The 21,782-nt window shown below is 52.6% G+C and overlaps 8 protein-coding genes across 8 annotated transcripts; 3 read left to right on the forward strand and 5 right to left on the reverse strand.

The window, feature by feature from the left end:
* Positions 1-535: 535 nt before the first annotated feature.
* Positions 536-2,018, reverse strand: N7459_005218 (deubiquitination module subunit SGF73; the record flags this gene model as incomplete). Its single annotated transcript, XM_056944402.1, has 4 exons — positions 536-942; positions 1,069-1,704; positions 1,763-1,876; positions 1,991-2,018. The coding sequence occupies 4 exons, from the start codon at positions 2,016-2,018 to the stop codon at positions 536-538; spliced, it is 1,185 nt and encodes a 394-aa protein (XP_056801285.1).
* Positions 2,019-2,423: 405 nt separating this feature from the next.
* Positions 2,424-2,738, forward strand: N7459_005219 (uncharacterized protein; the record flags this gene model as incomplete). The annotated part of the gene is made up of 1 exon (XM_056944403.1): positions 2,424-2,738. One exon carries the CDS (start codon positions 2,424-2,426, stop codon positions 2,736-2,738), a length of 315 nt encoding a protein of 104 aa, XP_056801286.1.
* A 1,756-nt stretch (positions 2,739-4,494) lies between these two features.
* On the reverse strand, positions 4,495-6,566 carry N7459_005220 (putative beta-ketoacyl synthase (Cem1); the record flags this gene model as incomplete). Its single annotated transcript, XM_056944404.1, has 8 exons — positions 4,495-4,659; positions 4,722-5,090; positions 5,153-5,419; positions 5,485-5,571; positions 5,624-5,695; positions 5,756-5,863; positions 5,934-6,100; positions 6,515-6,566. 8 exons carry the CDS (start codon positions 6,564-6,566, stop codon positions 4,495-4,497), a joined length of 1,287 nt encoding a protein of 428 aa, XP_056801287.1.
* A 336-nt stretch (positions 6,567-6,902) lies between these two features.
* On the forward strand, positions 6,903-8,223 carry N7459_005221 (agmatinase; the record flags this gene model as incomplete). The annotated part of the gene is made up of 2 exons (XM_056944405.1): positions 6,903-7,034; positions 7,087-8,223. The coding sequence occupies 2 exons, from the start codon at positions 6,903-6,905 to the stop codon at positions 8,221-8,223; spliced, it is 1,269 nt and encodes a 422-aa protein (XP_056801288.1).
* Positions 8,224-8,711: 488 nt separating this feature from the next.
* On the forward strand, positions 8,712-10,170 carry N7459_005222 (FAD-dependent monooxygenase; the record flags this gene model as incomplete). Its single annotated transcript, XM_056944406.1, has 3 exons — positions 8,712-8,844; positions 8,892-9,860; positions 9,911-10,170. The coding sequence occupies 3 exons, from the start codon at positions 8,712-8,714 to the stop codon at positions 10,168-10,170; spliced, it is 1,362 nt and encodes a 453-aa protein (XP_056801289.1).
* Positions 10,171-11,084: 914 nt separating this feature from the next.
* N7459_005223 (uncharacterized protein) lies at positions 11,085-12,787 on the reverse strand (the record flags this gene model as incomplete). Its single annotated transcript, XM_056944407.1, has 3 exons — positions 11,085-11,723; positions 11,776-12,614; positions 12,670-12,787. 3 exons carry the CDS (start codon positions 12,785-12,787, stop codon positions 11,085-11,087), a joined length of 1,596 nt encoding a protein of 531 aa, XP_056801290.1.
* A 2,258-nt stretch (positions 12,788-15,045) lies between these two features.
* On the reverse strand, positions 15,046-15,932 carry cdc42 (Rho family GTPase CDC42; the record flags this gene model as incomplete). The annotated part of the gene is made up of 4 exons (XM_056944408.1): positions 15,046-15,108; positions 15,212-15,590; positions 15,716-15,835; positions 15,913-15,932. 4 exons carry the CDS (start codon positions 15,930-15,932, stop codon positions 15,046-15,048), a joined length of 582 nt encoding a protein of 193 aa, XP_056801291.1.
* Positions 15,933-18,181: 2,249 nt separating this feature from the next.
* mirC (siderochrome-iron transporter MirC) lies at positions 18,182-20,180 on the reverse strand (the record flags this gene model as incomplete). The annotated part of the gene is made up of 3 exons (XM_056944409.1): positions 18,182-18,894; positions 18,960-19,897; positions 19,960-20,180. The coding sequence occupies 3 exons, from the start codon at positions 20,178-20,180 to the stop codon at positions 18,182-18,184; spliced, it is 1,872 nt and encodes a 623-aa protein (XP_056801292.1).
* Between the last annotated feature and the right edge of the window lie 1,602 nt (positions 20,181-21,782).

Consider the following 21,782-nt stretch of genomic DNA (forward strand, 5'->3'; position numbering starts at 1 on the left):
AGTATGGGAATTCCAGTGTAAGCAAGCTGTGGGAAGACTGATATCAGCTCGAATGAGCGTCAAACCCGATCTCGTATCATGGCCGAGGGTTTCAAAGACCATGATCGGCGGAGCCGTGATAGATGCCTGGTGGGATGCCTTAAGGCATTCATCTGACATAATCCATGCACAGCAGGTAACCTCAGCTATATAGTACGAATGTGCCAATATATACTACAAGCACAGCGCAGTACAAAGCACTGCGCCTGGATAAGCCAAGAATGAAGAGAACGCATCTTTTACACTATTCTCTGCGAAATCCATCACGCCAGCAGCCGGGGTATCATGTCATCACCGAATCAAGAACAGAACCAGCCCGTCAATAAGCCCGATTCATAGGGCAACCAGGGCGGAAAAATATGAACACAAACAAGGGTATGCACAGGTTCTTGCGCCTTTAAAACGCCAGTATCTGCACCAAGGGAGTCATGAAAGGGGGAAAGAAAACAATCAACGCAAAAGACAAATACCGAAGACAGTCATTAGGTCATTTACCTCAAGAAGCGATTGCCATGGGAGTCTTGCGAGCGCCTTGAACTGGTGTCTTCCTCGAGCCATCGACATTGACAGATGCATCAGCGGAATCAGCAGATGGGAGCAGAGGAGAAGAGGTAGCAACGTCAGTATCATATGTTTGGAAAATGCTGGCGCCGAACAAGGGTTGGCTGTCGTCAGTAGAAAAAAGGCCACCGCCACCTCGTCCTCCGATGGCATGTAGCATCTGTTCCTTGATACGGACATATTGGTATTTCGTCTTCGAGGTGATGAGGGTGTGTTCGGCGAGGGGTCTGGGGTTCGAGCGGGTAATAGCGGCCATAACAGCGTCTCTCTCTTCGTCCGAATCGACCGGGCCGTTGGTGTCGACTTCGTCCTGTAGGGGCGCATTGGCGTCGATCGCAGCCTCTGTAGTACATCAAAAACAATAACATGTCAACCATCTGTGTCACTTCTTCTTGCGGGTCTGGGTACGGCGAGTTGAACCCGTGGAACGAGCAACGCGCGAAGAACGAGAGGGGCGAGAAGACTCACTCTGCTGGCGCGCCTGGTTCTTCTTCTGATACTGCTGGAGGAGCATATCATAAGGCAGAGACCGGCCGGGCACAGCACGTTTCGCACCCATCGAGTGACTCTTGCAGGTCAAGGAGCGGGCGCACTGAGCGCCATTGGGTAGGGTGACACCGCACTGCTTTTCGACGTCGACAGGTCCCTTGGGTTTGGCAGCCTTGGCCTTGGGCTCATCCTTCTTCTTCTTTTTCTTGGGCTCCTTGTTGTCGTCCTCGTCGGCCTTGCGCTTCTTGCCCTTCTTGTTGTCATCGGTGCCCTTGGTGGCGCTCTTCTTCGCGCTCTTTTGACCTTTCATGGCTTCCTCACCGTCCGCTTTGTCGCGGGTCTCGTCGTCGTCTTTGCCGTCAACCTTGGCGCGGTTCATTGCGTGGCGGGCTTCCTTCTTCTTGCGCGCTTTCTCCTGTTTGGCCTTCAAGCAGCCACGGATGTGTTCCGGGGCAGTTTGCTTGAGAGCCGGGCGCTTGCAGTGCTTGCAGATGACAGTTTCCAGCAGATCCTCCTCGCGTGGTTTGCCGGTCGGGAAAGAAACAGCAATCTTGTCGTCCAGCTTGGGCAGAGGTGAGGAGGCGGGGGAGGTGTCCACTGGGCCATCTTTCACATCTGCAGTGAAGCAAAGTTAGCTTTGTCACCGAGACAAGCATCTCCGACCATGTTGTACCGTCGGCCTTCTTCTTCGTCGACGCCTTCGACGTCTTCTTGACCTTCATCTTGCCCGGCTTGGTATCCTTTTCAGTGAACTTGTAGCCTGAAGCATCGACCAAGCTTCCGGTAACTATTCCTCGACATGTGCATTAGCTATTGCTCCCAGTATCTTCTCGGGTCACCGATCCGGGCATCAAAGCGCGGTGGTCCCTATCGCAAGCTAGGTAGATTAAGTGGCACTTACCCTGACCGGAGTCTCCATTGGTCGCCATGTTAAGCGCAGGGCTAGGGTGTTCCAGACACTTGTATTTGCTCTCTTGTCGTGGTTGGATTCGAGGTAATTCGTGGAAGCTGGGGAGGGATTGTGTTCATATCGGACTCCCGGAATCCAAGTCGGCTGGGGCTCCGCATTTGTAGCGCATCACGTGCGCGGTATCATTCACCGGAATGGAGATTCGCATCAATAGTTAATCCTTTCCTGTATGTTAAGTGAAGCGTACGCCCCTTGATTTGCCAAATGTGGAATCAAGACCAGATTATGTTAGGCCAGAGCAGTCTACCTGAAGGAAATTGTACATTTGTCAATCCTTCACTCAGCTACAGTCACCGTGCACTCTTCCCATGCCCAGGTTGAAGATAGTAGGAGTCTTCTTGGCACCGACACGTATGCATCTGAAATGGCGAACACTGAAGCATCTCCTGGAAACGCGACCGATTTTGGTGACTTCGTGAAGGACGAAGAAGAGGAACTTGACCTCGAAGAGCTTGTTGAGCCATGGCATAGGTACGAAACAGAGGACAACCCAAATGTCCTCTATCCCATTCGCCTTGGGGAAGTGCTCAACGAGAGATACCTGGTTGAACATAAACTTGGCTTTGGTGGCGGCTCCACTGTGTGGATGGCATTTGACCTGCAAGACAAAAGAGATGTGGCCCTCAAAGTCATGGCCCTAGGGAAATGGGGCGACAACGAAACTCGAATTCAAGGATGAGATTGTCAAAACAGTACAGGATACTTCTCGCCTGGTTATCTATACTGCGACTTTCTTTCTACCCCGAGACGATGAACATTTTCATAGGGTCTTAGTGTTCCCTATGAAAGGGCCATCTATCTGCACTCTTACCTTAAAAAAGACTCCCATGGCCTCTCGTATGTCTGCTGCTCGACAATTACTGGAGACTGTGGCATGTTTACATAAGGCTGGAATCATACATCGCGGTGAGTCTATATCCTCTTATTTTAATCTATATACTAATAAAATACCATAGATTTGAATGCAAGGAACTGTATGTGGGGAATGGTTCCTATTGATGGTCTCAACAGAAGCACCAAATATAAGTTACTCGGTCGACCTTTGAAGCAGACAATCCCATTCGTCGATCTCTGGAAAAAGAGCGAGCTTGTAAGCCCTGTCAAATTTTCTCAAGACCTTCTCACAGAAGAATTCTATCTCTGTGATTTTGGTTTAGCAAAGAAAATTGGCGACCTTACTACTCAACGCGGCTACCCGCCTATGCATTATTGCTCCCCAGATCGACTCCATAGGCAAGAGCCAAGTTTTGCTTGCGATATGTGGAGCTATATGGCTATTTTTTCTATGCTCTACCTTGCATTTCCTCCGTTTCCCACATTTCTCGAAGGTGGAGTTGTGAGTGGTATGGTTGAATGCTTAGGCCCACTACCTGAGCAGTGGAAAGGTCTCTATACACACCCCGGTGGACTTGATTCATGGTATGATCAGTCTCAATCTCCTGATCCGGACAATACCCTTGCCGCGAAAATCGCATATTTTCGTCCTGATGCTGATCTGGTCGAGCGGCAACATGTGCAATCTATCATGTCGAAAGTCTTTATCTACCATCCAAAAAAACGGCCGACTGCGATAGAACTTTTGCGAGATCCTTCATTCAGGGCCATCATGGACCGGTACGGGTGCTGAGACTCGAAGTGAAGGAACATACGAGATGAATAGACTGTTAATTCCATTCGCACAAAGCTCGACCTCGGGAGTAAATCCAATATTTAACAGTGTAGCTTTTTATTTTGCCTTCTTTAAGAGAGTGGTCTCATAAATTTCAATAGAATTTCTTTCGAGGTACTCAAAGCTGCGGAAGGACGTTCGTCTTTTCCAGCACCGGAGCACAAAGAATGGTCTGCATGGATTGAACAAGCCAGTACATCCCTGCTCTCAGAGCTATGCTTAAAAATCCGCGTGGAATCAATCGGACTGAGCGATGCCGACGGCCCATATATAGGTTCATCTTGCTTAACGGTCTACATAAGTCTATCGCCTACACAAAAGTTTCTATATTGGACTCGTTCCTATATAACGTTCTCAATATAAAAGGCTCTAGTAGGACTCGGCAGCGAGCCGCCCACGCAGCACCATCAATACAAGCAACTATGCAAAGGTCTATTGTTTTCGCATAATCTAGGTGCATAGGTAGGTAGCGGGCTTGAGTGTGGATTACGTTACAGACTTCTTCAAGGTTCAGTCCAATTGGTAGAATCCTCTCCTGAACTGATATTCACTGCACGAAGGCGCGAATGACCTACGCGAGGGGTGATTATGAGTTCATTCTTATTTACCTGATTGTATGACTGTTACAACTGATGACCAGGTTAATTCACTACGATAGCACAGAATCCATGTAGGGTTAAGGTCTATTGTGTATTCCAATTAGAAAAGGCCTGCAAGCCTATAGTTATTACACATGAATGCTACAATATTGTATAAATCGAAACCTCTACTTTGTATATCTCACAAAGCAGAGACTGCTGTTTGTTCCTCCAAATCCAAAGCTGTTCGTCAGCGCCACATTGATCTGTCGAGACTGGGCATGCCGTGGAGCATAATTGCAGTCAAAGCCATCCCCCAGACGGTCCAAATTAATAGTAGGGGGCATGACATTCTGATAGTTGTGGTCAGTACCACTCAGCCAAATCCACTCATGCATCTATGGAAACAACTCACATCCTGAATAGCAAGAATACTAAACACTGCTTCGACCGCGCCTGCGCCACCGAGAAGATGGCCAACAGCTCCCTTGGTGCTGCTAATATTAACATCGGCAGCCTTCTGCTTGCCATCGGGGCCTAGCAGTAGTGACTTGATTGCGGCATTCTCAGCGGCATCGCCGACAACGGTAGAAGTGGCATGGGCATTGACATAGTCAACGGCCGCCGGGGGCAGTCCGGCTTGCTTGAGAGCTTTCTTCATCGCCATGTAGGCACCTTCACCATTTTCCTTGGGCGCCGTCATATGGTGAGCATCGCTAGAGCAGCCATAGCCTTTCAGCTCAGCATAGATATGTGCTCCCCTGGCATGGGCATGTTCTAGCTCCTAGCATTCATGTATGTTAGCCAATTTTGTGCGCATGGTCAAGATCCCAGGCAACCACGTACCTCAAGAATAACTACGGCTGCACCTTCACCAACGACAAAGCCACGGCGGCCAGCATCAAATGGCCTTGACGCTTTCTCAGGATGATCGTTGAACTCGGTGGCCAAACTTCGGGCTCGCGCGAAGCCCCCGATCGCTAGTGGGTGAATGCAGGACTCGGCTCCACCGGCAACCATCACATCAGCGTCGCCGCAAGCAATGAAGCGTGCTGCATCGCCGATGGAGTGGGCTCCGGTAGTGCAAGCAGTTGTTGCAGCATGGTTGGGTCCCTAGTTGTGAGTGTAAACATTAGTGAGATGTTTTCTTCTGATCTAATATTTTAGTCATGCCATACCATAAATCCATACTTCATTGAGATATGGCCCGCTCCAAGGTTAATGAGCAGCTTCGGCACAAATAATGGATTGACTTTTTTGTAACCCTGTCCACAATGTTAGAGGCTAGCAGAACTTGTTGACCATGCAGCAACTCACGCCTCTCTCAAATGCCACCACGGTGTTGTAAATCTCATCAAAGTTGCCAATGCCCGAACCAAGACAAACACCCTATATTCCAGATTAGTACGATTGGTCCTCACCCCAATCATCTAGAGGTACAGTCCATACCGTTGTTTCTCGTTGCTCAAAGGGAGTGGGCTTCCACCCTGCATCTTCCAACGCTTCTTCCGCTGCAGCCATGGCATACTGGGCAAAAAGGGCCATTTTGCGCTCCTCCTACCAAGCCCATCAGTACACGGCACTGACCACAATGAATACCAAGTCCCTTCCAATGAAAAAGGCTTACACCACGACTCAACCACTCCGAAGCAGTCCACCCACCACTCTGCCGAGTGCCCTGGGGCACAACGGCTGCAACCTGACACGGTTGTTCAGCAAAGCGCGCATCACTATCATTCACATTGACAATGCCACAGTGGCCATCCAGCAGGCGTTTCCAAGTGCGTCGAATGCCTATCACCGAAGCAATTAGACCAGGTTAGTCATATATAATACACCCAAGAATATTTCTATCCCCACTTCCCATGCAGAGCACTCTGCATATTGAAAGTGGTAGTAGAGCCTCCAGCAGCTGCATCAAGTTCGCATCTCGAACCGCATGCCGCATGCCGTCGACGATTGGCTGTCAAGACCTTCCCCTTCCGGCGTAGATGAAGTGGAGACGCGAACTGCCGGCTTTTTTTTTTCTGTCGTGCTGCGCCGGAGCTCCCACGCAGTCCGGGGATGCACTATAAGAGACTCCGGAGCATGGCAGAAGGGGTTGCAACAGTGATAATTGCATTGCGCAATTGATGTTTATTGGTTGCAAACGCTGGCATGAAGCTGTATAGATGTTGCAAGACGCGCCTGAGAAAGAAATGCACTCACCCACACCCAGTGGAGTCACCGCTCCTAAACCCGTCACGACGACACGACGCATGGCATCGTGGGATGAATAGACAAGAATGCCTAGGTCGATTCCAGTAGTCAAGAGCAGACAGTGATGACAGGTTCAAACAAGAGGGAAGGGACAAGCGGGCGGATGCCAGGAAGGGAAGGTCAGCACGAACGATCCACGGGCGGAGTCGCGTGTGCGGCATGTGAGTGGCGGGAATGACATCGCTGCTATCGCGACTTATCTGCTCGTCCTTCCCTTTTGATACCCACGCCGATTAGGAAGCTCGGCGAAGCCCTATGCACCCCATCGGTATATAACTGATGTTTCACTCTCTTCGCGCCCCAGACTGACCACGGTCACTTTCTTCCTCCACTCGCCATGCCCGCCTGGAAGTTCCTATTGAGTGTACTGGCGCTGGCCGGTCCCGCGCTGTCGTGTGCCCACCACGGCGACTCTGACGTCGTCCCCGAGCATGAGCGCGCAGAGCTGCTGAAAAAATGGGATCAGGAGGTAAATGCGACTGCAACGATCCACTGAAATGTTACGTCCACCCGCTAACCAGCCATCGTGGCCATGGCAGTGGTCCTTCTCCGGCATTGCAAGCTTCGCCCACCTGCGGCCAGTCAAGTGTCTCGTCGAGCCATCGGAGCACTACGACATCGCCGTGATAGGCGCCCCATTCGACACTGCTGTCAGCTACCGACCAGGCGCCCGCTTCGGCCCACGCGCCATCCGCGCCGCCAGCGCGCGCCAGATGTCCGGCACGAGCTACAACACACGTGCGGGCATCAACCCGTACCAGTCGTGGGCGCGGATCACCGACTGCGGCGATATCCCCATCACGCCCTTCGACAACGGGCTCGCCGAGCGCCAGATGTACGAAGCCTTCCTGGAGCTGGGCTCGCGCACGCCGGTGCACACACCGCCGGCCGGCGCCCGCGGCATCGGCGCGCACCACCCGAAGTTGGTCACGCTAGGCGGCGACCACAGCGTGGCGCTGCCGGCGCTTCGCGCGCTGCACCGCATCTACCAGAAGCCCATCACTGTGCTGCACTTCGACGCGCACCTCGACACGTGGAACCCCGTGCGCTACTCCGCGTACTGGCAGTCCGAGCAGACGCAGTTTAACCACGGCAGCTTCTTCCACAAGGCCAGTCGCGAGGGGCTGATCTGCAATAGCACGTCGGCGCATGCGGGGCTGCGCACCCGTCTGACCGGCGTCGACGACGGGGATTATACGAGCCCCGGACCCGAACAAGGCTTCATCCGCATCCACGCCGACGATATTGACGAGCTGGGCCCTATGGGAATCGTGGATGTGATCCTCCGCCGCACAGGGCTCGATCCCGAGCAGCCCGTGTATCTGTCGGTGGACATTGACGTGCTGGATCCATCGACGGCGCCGGGCACCGGCACGCCCGAGCCTGGGGGCTGGACGACCCGCGAGTTCATCCGCATTCTGCGTGGTCTGGAGCAGTTGAATCTGGTGGGCGCGGATATCGTGGAGGTGTCGCCTGCCTACGACAACAAGGGCGAGACGACCGCTCTGGCTGCGGCGCAGGTGGCCTTTGAGATCATCACCAGCATGGTCAAGTCGGGGGTTGCGGAGGATCTGGGAGGTTGGTATGGCCGCAAGGACGGGGGTGTCGTTGCGGAGAGCAAGGCGGAGTCTGCTGAGGTGGGCAAGGATGAGCTGTAGAGTAGAGTATTCTATACGAGCACCATGGCTGTAGACTGAAGATGAGGAATGAATGAATGCCAAATGACGCTGCTTTTTCCACATCCATGGACTCCATTGAATGAGTTATGCCGACGAGCCTTCTACTATCGTTGCAGGTGCAATATTGATCCATAGGGGACGACGGTGTATTCGCGATTCCCACGTCTTGCTCTGCAGGCATCGAGTATTGTTACAGTCTGTGCTGTCCTGCAGAGTGGGCCTCTTCTATTATATTAACAACTTTTAGAAAGAGAGGAAAGGGCAAATATCCAATAATTCTAATAATGCTACTCTATGAACGGTGAAATTCTGGAGCTGATTGCCTCACAGATCGTAAGTGGAATCTGGGGGAGATGTCATCTAAACCTCCTAACAATGTTTTCGCCTTCTTAAGGCCACAACACCCTACCTACTATGTCCCTACGCATACTCTTTCGATAATTTCCTCGTTCCACCTTTCTCCCACCATGCCCTCCCTCCCCAATGGCCGCATCGCCGCCGAGAAAACACGTATCGACCACCATGAATCCGACGTTGTCATAATCGGTGCGGGAATCCTAGGATGCGCACTAGCAGTCGCCCTAGGACGACAAGGCCGGAGTGTGACTCTTCTAGAATCATCGCTGAAAGAACCAATCGCATCGTAGGTGAGCTGCTGCAGCCTGGCGGAGTGCAGGCGCTGGAAGAATTAGGGCTACGGGATTGTCTGGACGAGATCGATGCAATCCCCGTCAAGGGCTACTATGTCTCGTACTTTGGAGAGCCCGTGGTTATGGATTACCCTAGGTCTGCGTTTTCGTCAGAGCCAGCGCCTCAGGGGTGGATTTTCCACCATGGCCGATTCGTGATGAGACTGCGTACGGCCGCAATGGCCTGCCCCAACGTTACAGTGGTCGAAGCCAAGGCTACTGGGCTAGTGACCTCAACAGTTACAGGGCAGGTTCTAGGTGTTGAGACAAAGCACCGGGAAATAAAGGACTGCTATTTTGCCCAGCTTACAGTCGCCGCTGACGGCTACAACTCCGACATCCGCAAAGTTCACCACCCGTATAGACCTAAAGTCAGGTCTAGGTTTTGGGGCCTGGAGATGATTGATGCCGAGCTACCTAGTCCCTACTACGGCCACGTCCTCAGCGATAATGCGCCAGTCTTGATGTACCAGATCGGCGCTCGTGAAACCCGAATCCTCGTCGACGTCCCCGAAAATATTCCCTCTGCATCTGTGAAGGAGGGTGGGGTTAAAGGCTACCTACAAAATAAAAGCTTGCCTGCCTTACCAGAATCTGTTCAGCCGGCGTTTCTAGCGACGCTAAAAGAAGGCAAATTACGATCTATGCCAAACTCCTTTCTCCCTGCCGCTGTGAACAAAACACCGGGTTTAATGATTCTAGGTGACGCACTTAATATGCGTCATCCTCTAACAGGCGGCGGAATGACAGTAGCGCTTAATGATGTCTGTATCATTCGCAAACTGCTGAGCCTAGAACGCGTGCCAAGTCTATCAGATACAAGATTTGTTTTGAAGCAATTATCTGCCTTCCATTGGATAAGAAAGAACTCATCCTCTGTTATCAATATCCTTGCTCAAGCTCTCTATATGCTTTTCGCGGCTGACAGTATGTTACTTTCTCACATAATTTTCTTGGCGCTAATACTTTTATTATAGATCAAAACCTTAAGGCCCTCCAACGAGGTTGCTTCCACTACTTCCAAATCGGAATGGTCGACGGTCCTATTGGCCTCCTAGCAGGTTTGATCAAGCAAGCAACCGATGGTCCTGTTCTCCCATTTTTTCTTTGTCGCCTTCCTCTCCATTTGGATTCTGTTCCAAGATATGCCTTGGACGCACTTCATTCTATTCCCATACCAGTCCATTATGGTGCTCTGGACGGCCTGCGCTGTCATTTTCCCGTTTATATGGGCTGAGATTTGGAGCTGATGCCTGCCTCGTTCGGGCCGGCAGTTCTGAGGTCTTTCTTATTCTTGTTGAACTTCCTTCTTTTCCTCTTCTTTTCGATGAGCATTGGTGCCTTTGAATTTGATTTTCTTAGCTCTATTATTTCCTACATCTTCTGAACTTGAATCACATTGTATTATAGTCCTATTGAATCAATTCAGCTACAGCCCTTCATAATATACTTAGGATAGAGGTTCTTCTAGGGCTTTTTTAATATATCTCAGAGACTCTTAGTAAGTATAAAGAAAATTTTATCATCATAGCTAAATCAGTAATGATCTAAAGGTAATTCTGCTATAGGCCTAAGAGTAGGACTTAACTAGGGCTTTTTCGTTAGTTTTCGTGGTTTAATAATCAAGGATCAGAAGATTAATATATATAAAGGGCTATAGCCGAATTGATTTAATAGGACTAGGCCGTCATATAGTTTACATTAATCTTAAGGAAATATAGTCTATCTACAGCAGACGAGGGTGTTTGTGGATATGGGCATATACCTCACGTGATCCATATTGGGTATAGGCCCATTACACTTAGAGGATTCTACCACAATAGCATTTCTTTAGTCTGATTAGTTCAATTCTGCTATACTGCGGCGATAGTATAGCCGTGGGTATAGCACCGCCTTTCACACACTTCCACTCTACGGGTAAGCCCGCGGGACCTATATAGCAGCATATATTAGAGTGAGCTACAACAGGTATATGAATTCATCGTCATCATTATCTTACGTAGTTAAAGGATCAAAGATAAAAGATGATTCTTAAGCTATATGATAACTAACTACGCCACCTGACTAGGCGGTATAATAATAACTTAGTACAAGAGGTCGATAAGATTCGTCTTAGAAGCTAAAGTAAAGCCTGATGTGACCCCGGCCTTCCTACAAGGCTGAAAACACTCGACGATCTACCTCCCCACATCCCCTGCTGTGACGCGGGTAAGTGTTGGAGTCCCGTGGGCGGTATTGCTCCTCACCGTGGACAATAGTAGATATCCGGACTGATTCCGGGAGCAAAAACCCAGCCTTGACAATCACGTCCCTCGATGTGCCAGTCATAGGATTGATGAAATAGCGGCACGGCACTTCGAAGTTCTGGAAAACAATCGCCTTGCTCGTCTGCTCCGTTGGCCTTCCCAGGCACAGCACGGACCCGGACCATCCCCTAGCAGGGGTAAACGGTTCAGCTGTAGTCCATAATAGGGACGCGGTTTGAGATCGGGCGGTTCGATCCCAACGGTACTCTGTACCTATGATGGTTGCATCTCGAATAGCGTTCGGATTGATGGTCCCTTGGAGAAGGAGCCACTTTCCAACAGCTGCGTGCATTCTGACAGCGTAGACGTCCCCCCCGGCGAGGGCAGCAGAGTACGAAGCCCATTCTGAAACAACAGGGTACCCCGGTGGGCTCACTACCGCAGGGAGATTATAGTCTGTGATAAGACTCAGATCATGCCGGTAACCAGCGGGGTATGCAAGGGTGGGACTAGGATCGTCGAATGTGTAAGAGATAGCGCCGATCTAAATGAAATTAGTGTCCTTCAGAGTGAGTCAAGAAAATCGACCAGCGTACCCGCTGCTTCTCTGTGGCTAACCAAACTTCCTTGCCAATCGGAGAGTTGGCCGGGGAATTCCGCGCGACACCAAGTGCCAACGTATCAGGTGGAGGTGGTCGATGGATGAGCCGTTGAAGGGCGCTCTTAGCCCGCGCGATGTAGTCGGAGAACAGCGAGACCACCCGAGATGACTGAGGGTTCCTGACAAAGCCGTGGGTCACGGTGGTGATCGCCTCGGTGCCGTCGGGCATCCGGAGTCTCAGCCCTAAGCAGCCAGAGCCATGGAGACTCTCGGGGGTTTCGGAGACTTCCATCCCAGATATAACAGTATCGGCATTGACCTCCAGTCTCGGGATGTCATAGATGGTCCGTAAACCGCCAACTTCCATGATCCAGTCGGTCTCGTAGATATCTCGAATCTCGGAATCGGATCGAAATAGCATCACTAGAACGCCCGCCACCAGTACTCGCGCCCCTATCGCGGCGGGAAAAAGCTCGCGAAGGCCGTCCAGTTGCTCCGGCGATAGGAGCTTGCGGGGATTGATACCTTCTTTGAAGAGGTATTCCTCCTTTAGAGGCGACCGTGGAGTTAGTACTCGTCCCCATGGGTAGAGTTCCTTTCGGTCCTCCGGAAACGGGTGCACTGCTCGCCCGCCCGCCGTGATCCCCGTATACAGACCACGCACAAGCCACACCTCAGGGCCATACTGGGGATGGGATACGTAGACTTCATCATGCAATCCCAGTGCCGGATGATGGGTCCGGAGCAACTCCTCATTCTCGGGCGTGGTCTCTAGAGCATGGGCAGCGCGGATTTTTGCCGCCTCCGGAAGTCCCCATGCCTGAGAATCCGTTCCTGTGGCTCGAATCAGTGACTCCAGTTCGGAATGAAACAGCAGAACACATCTTACGGTCGACAAGCCTCATGGAGAACCTTTGCCAACCGAAGCAAGTGTCGAAATCGGTATCCGGGGCGGGTAGGGGATTGTAGCGAACCGGGGCCACGAGTCTGCGGCGCTTGGGCTCCATGTTTGGTCGAGCGCGTGGGATTCTAGAAGTTGGATGGGAAGTGATTCTGCTCTGACTGTCAAGTACAGAGGGCACCAACTCTGGGAAGTTTTCTTCGAGCAGTCGAGTCCAGGAGGTATCAAGGATGGGAAGAAAATGCCCAGAACAGCACAAAAAGTTGAGGAGAGATGAGGGAGAGCGGGTGGGATAACCACGGTGGAAGGTGCGTTGAGGGATAGATAGTACTACTAGGCCCTTTTTACCTTATTCGCTCAACTGAGGGCTCCGCCAAGCCGCGGTGGGTCCTTCAGGCTGTGGCGTGACCAAAAGAGGCTTAGTACTGAAGGAAAGGATCACGTCCGGGATTGGTCGAAGGACGGATCGAAGAGGAAGAAAGGGAGGTCTGGATACGATCAAAAAAGAGAGTACTGTAGAAAGGGACTACAGTGGATGGAACACGAAACAACAAGAAGTGATCAGAAATGGAGGATAAAGATCGACTATATCAATTCCGATCTTTCAGGAAAAGAGGAAGCTAAGTGGGCGGGAGCTAATCCCCCCCCCCCCGGAGGAGTAATGTTGGAATAAATGTGTGGAGAATCGCATTAATAGTTTATCCTTTTCCTGTATGTTATGATTAGTTAAGCGTACGCCCCCTAAATTGGCAGATTGGGCGTAATAGCAACACAGATTTATCATTGATTCCTATTGGACGGATCCCCTCCCTATCCCGACATGTTACGACCCCGGCCCTCGCAGGGACCGCACACATAGTCTCTATGGTCCTGCGTACCGCACGCACCCATAGTCTATATGGGCCGCCGTACTGCGCAGGGACTTACACCCCTGCGCACACCCAGATAGCACGCCAGCGATTAGTTTACACTCAGAATCGAGTCATTGGTTTCTTCACTCTAATCCTTTTACCATCTCCTCGGACTGCCTCGCAGAGCCAGTCCTAACATTTATTTAATATTAATTAATGAAAATCGTGACGCTAAACAGGATGGCTAGAGATAGCATATCCATGGATGACCCGCTTATGATGTATAACCAAAATTTCTGCAAAGAAACACCCTAGGTGAACATCCACGAATATTTTGACTGCGTGGACTATTCGAATTTAAAGTGGGATTGTATAGACCCTCCACTCCTTTTACTATGATGAACCCACTTCCTACTGTAGAGATCATTTGTGCCCACGCGGATATCAAGTATCGACATCTCCCGTACTGGACTCATGTTGCCATACTTCCAAATCTACGATCAAACTCATCAAACCATCACAGAACTTGTCAATTGAGTTGTCCATTACCTGCGACGTTCTAGATCCATCATGATTTTGCTCTCGGGACAAAAGCATAGGCGAGCAGAAGAGATCAGCGGCAGATAAACAGAAATGCTTAGCATCTGGAGAATCGCAGCAGCACAGAAAGGCGTAAACACGAGCGAAAAAGGGAAACAAGGAAGAACACGCATGCGGAAGAGCAGAATCTGGGAATGGAAAGGATTGCAGCAAGTTCAAAGTCATATTTCCGAAGTAGGGCCAAGGCATGAAGAATCGAAAAGGGGGGCGGAGCGGGGGGAAGAAGGATGGAAATCATCGGCCAAAAACACGACGCCCTGACGTCCAACGCCGAGAGACGATGAAAGAGGTTTGGACTGTAAGCTCGGGAATGGGGGAAGATGGGAGATTGGTGGAACAAGGGGGAAACGGTTCATCACGAGAAGGGGAGGAGCGGGTCGAAACTCGTGATTCACTGTCGGCGGGAAGGAGAGGGGAGGAAAGCAAATGGGCAAGTCGAGGAATCGAATCAAGATGCGCTCATCGGGGTTCGGCGACAGGCAGGCGCAGCTGCGAAATCAGAGGCAAACAGGGGAGCAACAAGCGAGTGGAAGCAATCCCCAGCAGGAAAGGCGATCCGGAATCAATCAAGGAGCAAGCCGGGGGAGATCGATCGAGCATGAGCACAGGAAACCATCATCGCTTGCGACGTAAATGCCGTTGAAACGCTCCAGATAGCAACGCTAGCTCACAGGAGAACCCCCCATTTGCTGCACATGGATACCCGGGTCACCCAGTCCAGCAACGTCTGCCTCCCATCGTCACACATAGAGAGAAAGGTAAAAAAAGAAAAGACAAAACAGGTTCATTCCATCGTAGCACTGGTTTCTTTTTTTTCAAGGGTGGACATGTCAACCATCTGTCAACTCGGGCATCTCTCCCGTACATAAACCAACCTGTGAAAGAGAGTAAAAAGGATCCCAGGGTGATTCGTTCACAGCAGGCGACAGCCCCTTGACTTCTTCTTGGGGGCCGGTTCCAGAGCGGCCACGATAGCCTACGTCGCAAGTCAGCAGTGAACGGGGGGAAGCGTGGGGAGGGAAGCGCCAGTCCCGGCCATCTCGGCTCGACATGCGAACGCCATCGGAGATCGCATTTACCTCGTCAAAGACATCCTTCAGCTTGTACTGGGTCAGGGCGGAGCACTCGACGTATTTCACGGCGCCGAGCTCCTTCGCCATGCGGTCCCCGTCCTCCTTGCGGATGGGCTGCATCTTCTGCCGGGCGAGCTTCTCGCGGACGCCGGCATCGTCGCGCAGATCGGTTTGGGTACCGACGATGAGGCAGGGGACGCCGGGGCAGTGGTGATGGACCTCGGGGAACCATTTCTCGCGGACGTTCTCGAACGAGGCGGGCGACGTGACGGAGAAGCAGACCAGGAAGACGTCGGTCTGCGGGTACGATAGCGGGCGCAGGCGATCGTAATCCTCCTGACCGGCGGTATCGAAGAGGCCCAGCGTGTAGGGTTCATCGCCGATCCTGAAATCGCCGGCAAGGCGAGAATGTCAGGTCCCTCTTCGTATATCACCTTTTTTTCTTCTCTCCCCCGGAATTCGTCACGCCCTCCTTCGTACCGCCGAGGAGGACGGGTTGGGCGAACTTACATCACGGTCACGGCGTAGTTGTCAAAGACGGTGGGAACATATTCCGAGGGGAACTTGTTGGTTGTGTACGAGATGAGCAGACAGGTCTTGCCGACTGCACCGTCCCCCACCACGACACACCTGAGCAGATCGGAGTTAGCGACGTCCAGGAGGGGAACGACCACGGCAAGGAGGGGGAGGGGGGGGGGAGAGCGTACTTGATGGTAGCGACGACCATTTTGTGAGGACCAGGCATGGAGCAGAGGCGAAGGATGGGAGAGAATGAAGTAGGGAAAGCAGGGGGAAGTTCGTAGTCGTAGTGTGGGAAAAAGGGAGGAGAAGCTGTGGTCTGGATTGAATGGGGCAACCCGCAGAGCGTGATGGAGTCTAGACAAGTGCTAGTCTCCCCTTCCGATACGCGGCCCGCGCTCGAAGCAACCGACCGCTCTTGCTCTGTGTCTACAAATCCACAACGGTGCTGGCTACGATTCAGCCCATCATGATCCGGTCTCCCTCCATCTCCAGGTAGGCCCGACGGGGGCCTCGAGGGTCGCGCCAAGACCAAGTATCAAAGAAAAGGCCCCGACGCCCGCTAAGCGCTGGCCTCAAGGAGGATGCAGACCGGGCGGAATTTCAAGCACTCGCTTCACAATCATCACTGGAAGATCGTTGACGCCATCCTACACCCAACTTCCCACGAAGCATCCTGACAGGAACAGCACAGAACCCAGCGATATCGATATCGGGCGCACATCTCCCCAGACACGTCAGCACCGCGATAGAATCATCACTCCCCTTCTCCGCTGTACAACTCAACAACCCAATCCCGCGCGCTCTGTATAACAATCCTCCTCCCCCTCCTCCCCCGAAGCTCCCAGCAATCCCAATCCTGTCACGCACGCAATGGGGGGCGCTGGAGGGACCCGAGGGACCCCCAGGACACGCTAATCTCTATTGCGTTCGCTGCAGCACACCGCCTCGGCGCTCTGGTGTTCTCCTTTGTATCGGCGGTGTTGGTCGATTCTCTGGCTTGGGGCGACTTCTGATACTGGCATCTCCGAGGGATAGCAGGGTGAACTCCCCAGCTCGTCTCGCCATCCGGTGTCTCATTCGGCCGGGACGAATCATGCCGAACTAGTGAGGCTAGTGGACACGCCGTGATTCACCGCATCAGCCTGATGGAGACCTTGATCATTCCGGTCGCAGATAGCAGATAAGAAACACCGCCCCCATTGAAGGTGAACGGCCACTGGGGATGACGATAATCAGATGGGAACTGTGCTTACCCCCTGGGCACGGGCCGGCCCTAATTAACCATGCACCTGGCTTCCCCTATCCCGCCCAGCGGACGGCTGGAGAGCGTGCATGCAGCGATATGCAGGTACATGCATGGCGCTCTATTGCAATTTATGGTGAGCTTATATGGGAGGGGACTGTGTGGATGGGGTAAATAAGGAGGGCATGCTTCATTGAGGAGGGAGGGAGTGATTAGGTCCCAAAATGCATCAGGGTGTAGGGGTAGGCTTTGGAATAGCACTCAATCGCAGATCCAGGGTGTCTCCTGCATAGGCCTACCGCATAATATTGATAGAATTGATCGGGCTGGGCTGGGATGTGCGCGGGTAGGGACCTGGATTCTGGTGATGGGCGCGCAGAGGGTGTTAGCCGCCTGGAAGCATGAGCACGCCTCGTGGAAAACTGGGGTGGACTCTGTGTGAAGGGACGACTGGAAGTTGTCGAGCTTCTTCTAGTTCTTCCAGCACCACCCCGAGCCCAACCAGCTTCATCGTCCAATTTGTGAGCTAGGCGTATCCAGGAGGTCCACGCACCCCGATCGCCATCCGTTTCTGCACGGCAGCCCGCCTGCATCGGAATTTTCTAGCCGGCTTCTAGTCTCAAGTCGGGCCTGGAAATAGACCCAGGCGCTGTGCTAGGCCAGAAAGCCGCCTGCATGCCGATCAGAACCTAGCATCCATCAAGTACCTTCCGCAATACCATGTTGGGAGTGGATCCAGGGGTCCAGAGTTGTTTCAAGTGGAATGTGTTTCTCTTATCTTCTATCAGATCAGACCGGTTACATTCTCGGGAAGATGCATCTACAGCTTGGAAATCAACAACGCCAGATGCAAATGAAAAGATCAACTGGGGCCATCATCCCCAACAAGAGTATATGCAGATCAGGCACGAATCAGCCCGCGCAAGATACTCAGTACGACAAGAATCACAACGCCGGCTTGCTGGGTCTGTCGAGATGCAAAATGCAGGGAAATATGGTGCTGATGAAGAATCGTCAATAGAAAAAAAAAAGGACGCGAAATCAAATGCGGTCGTAGAGTCATGGCTTCCGTGTGCACTCAGCCATGCACACGCGGGGCCAACGCCCTCAGGTTCGTTTACGGTGGCGGGCATCAGGCTCTCGCTCCGACTCGGCCGGTGGGGGGCTTTCTGTACTATCGTCATTATTGTTGGGGCTCATCTAGAAGGGTGTCAGTCATGATGGTCCAAAGCAACTGTCCGCGTCATTGATAAACCACCCACCTTGTCCAGCTTATAGTCCACCATCACAAGACTAAGGGGGATGAGCGGCAGGGTGACGAGAAGAGCCAACGTGAGAAGTCGGTTCATGGTTTCCTGGTAGGAGCGGTTAATGGCATTGCGGGTTGGTGATCCCATGGGGTACTCCAGAGCCTTGGTCAGCTTGCCGAAGATCTCGCCGGCCTGAGACTTGGTCTCTTCCGGGAGGTAATCCTGGAGCTTTTTGGGAATAAAATGGGACCAGATGGCGCCGGAGACGGCAGCGCCGATAGCCCCGCCCATCTCCATGGAGGTGAGGAACATTGCCGTGGCCGCCGCGACCTCCTGGTGACTCGCCGAGGCCTGCACGCCCAGCTGCACGGGGACGTTCAACAGACCGCCGCCACAGCCGACCATAACCTGAGTGCCTAGGACTTGCAAGTGAGACGCCCCTTCCCCACGGCAGAGCAGCATCAGAGCGAGACCGATCATATAAATCACACAGCCGATGGTCACAAAGATTCGGTAGCGTCGGGTATATTTAATAAGAATCGACACGCCAAAGGCAGCGATGGTAGATGTAAAAGCAAAGGTTTGAGTGACCCGGCCAGCGGTGGCAACGTCGTAGTCCTGAACGACTTGGAGATAGGAATAAAGATATGGCTGAACCGAAAAATAGAATGCCACTAGGGGTTGGGTCAGTCTCGGGTCGCGAGTGATGAAATGTGAAACCAAGGACCAGGGCACATACTAAAATACCAAAAAGCTAACGCACAGCCCGCGAGAGCTGTTCGTTGGCGAAGGAGATGCAGAGAGAGCAAAGGCTTCGGCGCCAACTTCTTCGAGCATTCGTAGAACGGCAAGACGAGCAGGCATAAAACACCCACCACCATCATCACGATGATGCTCGCATTCTTCCATCCACCATTAGTATTGGCAGCCAGCGTGAGAGGCACCAACAATAATGTGAGAGCGGCAGAGAGCAACATCAGTCCGCCAACGTCCAGATCGTACCATGTGCGCCTAAGGATGCTGACCAGGCTCTTACGTCGATGGCGCCGTGACGGCTTAATCAGATTCAGTCTTCGGGCTTTGCGCTGGTTCAGAAGCAGCGAGAGAGCGAGCGGCAAGAAAGCAGCAGGCAGTATGATTGCCCACATGCCATAACCCCATCGCCACGAGCTTGTCCGAAGCACGGCACCCGCGATAGTCGGCCCGAGCCACACGGTGATTAGGAAGGGGAACTCCGGTAGAAGTGCCAGAAAGGCACGGTTTAACAGGTCACTACTGTCGGCGATGAAGACTTGTTGGAGGATCTGCAATCCCGTCGAGCCGGCGGAGTAAAAGATCTGGGCGGAAGCGTAGGCTTGCACGCTGTTCGAGGCAGCCATCTGCACATATCCCAGAACGTATATCAGAATACTCAGACAAAAAGCTTCAAACCGACCGAAGACGTCGGCGATCTTTGCCATCGGGGGTTTGATGACAGCTGGGGAGTCGTTAGCGGGCCTGCTCCTGATGATTGAGTTTCGGTGGTGGCACGACAGAGGAGTCTCACCATTGACGACATTTTGCACCACGAGGACCGTCGAAATCAATGAATGCCTACTAAAGGCACTTGTCGCATAGGCCGACAAGGACATGACCGTCTGTCCCTCCAGGGACGTGCAGAAAGCCATGAGGAATATACTTTGCGCCAAGTCAGCGGGGTCGATTATCACCGGCAGGGGCACGCTGCAAGCCACACGAACCTGACGTAGGCCACAATCAAGGACCGCGTGGTCCAGGTCATGTTAATCGCCTCGATTTTCCGCACTCCTTCCTGCGCCTCATCCAGAGTCGAGACACCGCTCGACTCGTCCTCCGTCTCATACCCCTCCTGCAACAACTGATCCTGCTCGTGTTCCATTTCGCGCTCCGATGATTCAATAGCACCGTATGACGGACCGGAGCGGGCGTCGAGAAGTGGCATCTCCGTGGCCGATGTGTGCCCCGCAAGCTCGATGGTTTATGCGATCACGGCGTTCTGGAGGGCAGTCCATATACTGATCTGGGATAGGGAGCGTAAAGCGAGAGAGAGATAGGACGACATCCGCAACAGGCGGTGATCTTGGTAGAAAACAAAACCGAGACGGACAGCGGGAGCATCGAAGAGAGTTCCTGCAACATGAAACAGCGACAACGGCAGGCGTATTGCATAAAAGGGGACGGTAATCTTGTTGGAAAACACCGCTTAGGCACCGCGTCTCCAAGGGGGGTCTTCTTTGGGGGCGACCTGAGCCAGTCAAGTCCACCGCCAATAAGGAAAAAAGCAAACACGACAAACCAGCGAATCAGCAAGGCGATCAGGAGAAGAAAGAAAGAGACACGAATCAGAAAGAGAGTAAAAGATGGGGGTGCCGCAAGACAGAATGTGTAGAGAACCCAGGCAAGCGCGGTAGTCGATAACCTGCCCATCCAGACTATGCGCTCCGTCGGCCGCCGAGCCTTCAGTGTCACGCGCGGCGCAGGGAATCGGATGGGTAGATCCGCCCTGGCGTGCTTCCTGGAGGATGAAGAGAGGAGCGCCCAGCTGGAATGGGAAACCGGCTGGGTCAAAACTTGCGGCCTGGTGGACAGGCTGCGCTGTGAGGTGAAACCGAGCGCGATCGTCGGTCGCACTTATGCACGTCGATGGGGTTATTGCAGGTGAAGACGAGGCGAGAGGCGCGGTCCGAACTCAGCGCGGCCCAGCATTCCGGCAGGCGCATGCACCTTGACTGGAGTCGTCGATCGGGACGCGATCTGTCAGGAAAGTGGCGGCGATTGAGCGAAAGAGAGGGAAATGGGGAATGGGAGAGAGAGAAGTGGAGCGTGGCAAGACGTCAGGCACGTTTCCGTTCTTCGTTCTTACGTAGGGCGGAGAAGGCCGGAAGTCACCCTTGCTTACGGGAGAGTCCAGCGACCATTTCGCGACTAATTCCTCGGCATCAGATATGATTGATCGATAAGATGCTGGAATGGGTGTTGGTTCGTCGGTTGGAGCCGCTGCTGTCGCATCCTTGGGATTTTTCACTGGTGGGGCCATAATAGGTGGGCGTTATGACGGGGATGAGGCTTTTTCTTCCTTACTATCTCCATGTACTACTCCGTGTCTGTTGGTATGGATGCATTCAGCTGCTCAGCTGTACACTGCAGTTCCGACATACATAGATCGATGCAATCTCACCCCCTTGCGGCATCGTGCAACAAGACTGTGACGCTGCACAACCTTCAACCAGGCACGTGGGAGTTTAACAGGCTTGCGAATTGGGAATTCTCCGAGTTCTTTTACTTTCCTGTCGTCGCTTGGATATATATAGTCAGATAGCTGCATCGTGGCCTATTCAGGTGGACTCACCTACCAAATGGTATGAAACAACCCGAAGTGTTCCATAGTGGATACTATCCCCCTTCATCTATAGCCGGCATACGCGTGATGCTCTTTGTCCTCCATCTGCCATCCTTGTGTCATTCTTCAGAGTCACCGTCGATCTCCACTTTCGCGGGTGATCATCCTGTACGCCCGCAGGATCGGCCCCTATTCACTCTCGCC

Source organism: Penicillium hispanicum (assembly GCF_028827665.1).
Source record: "Penicillium hispanicum strain IBT 35686 chromosome Unknown utg000004l_segment0_segment0, whole genome shotgun sequence".
NCBI classification, from domain to species: domain Eukaryota; kingdom Fungi; phylum Ascomycota; class Eurotiomycetes; order Eurotiales; family Aspergillaceae; genus Penicillium; species Penicillium hispanicum.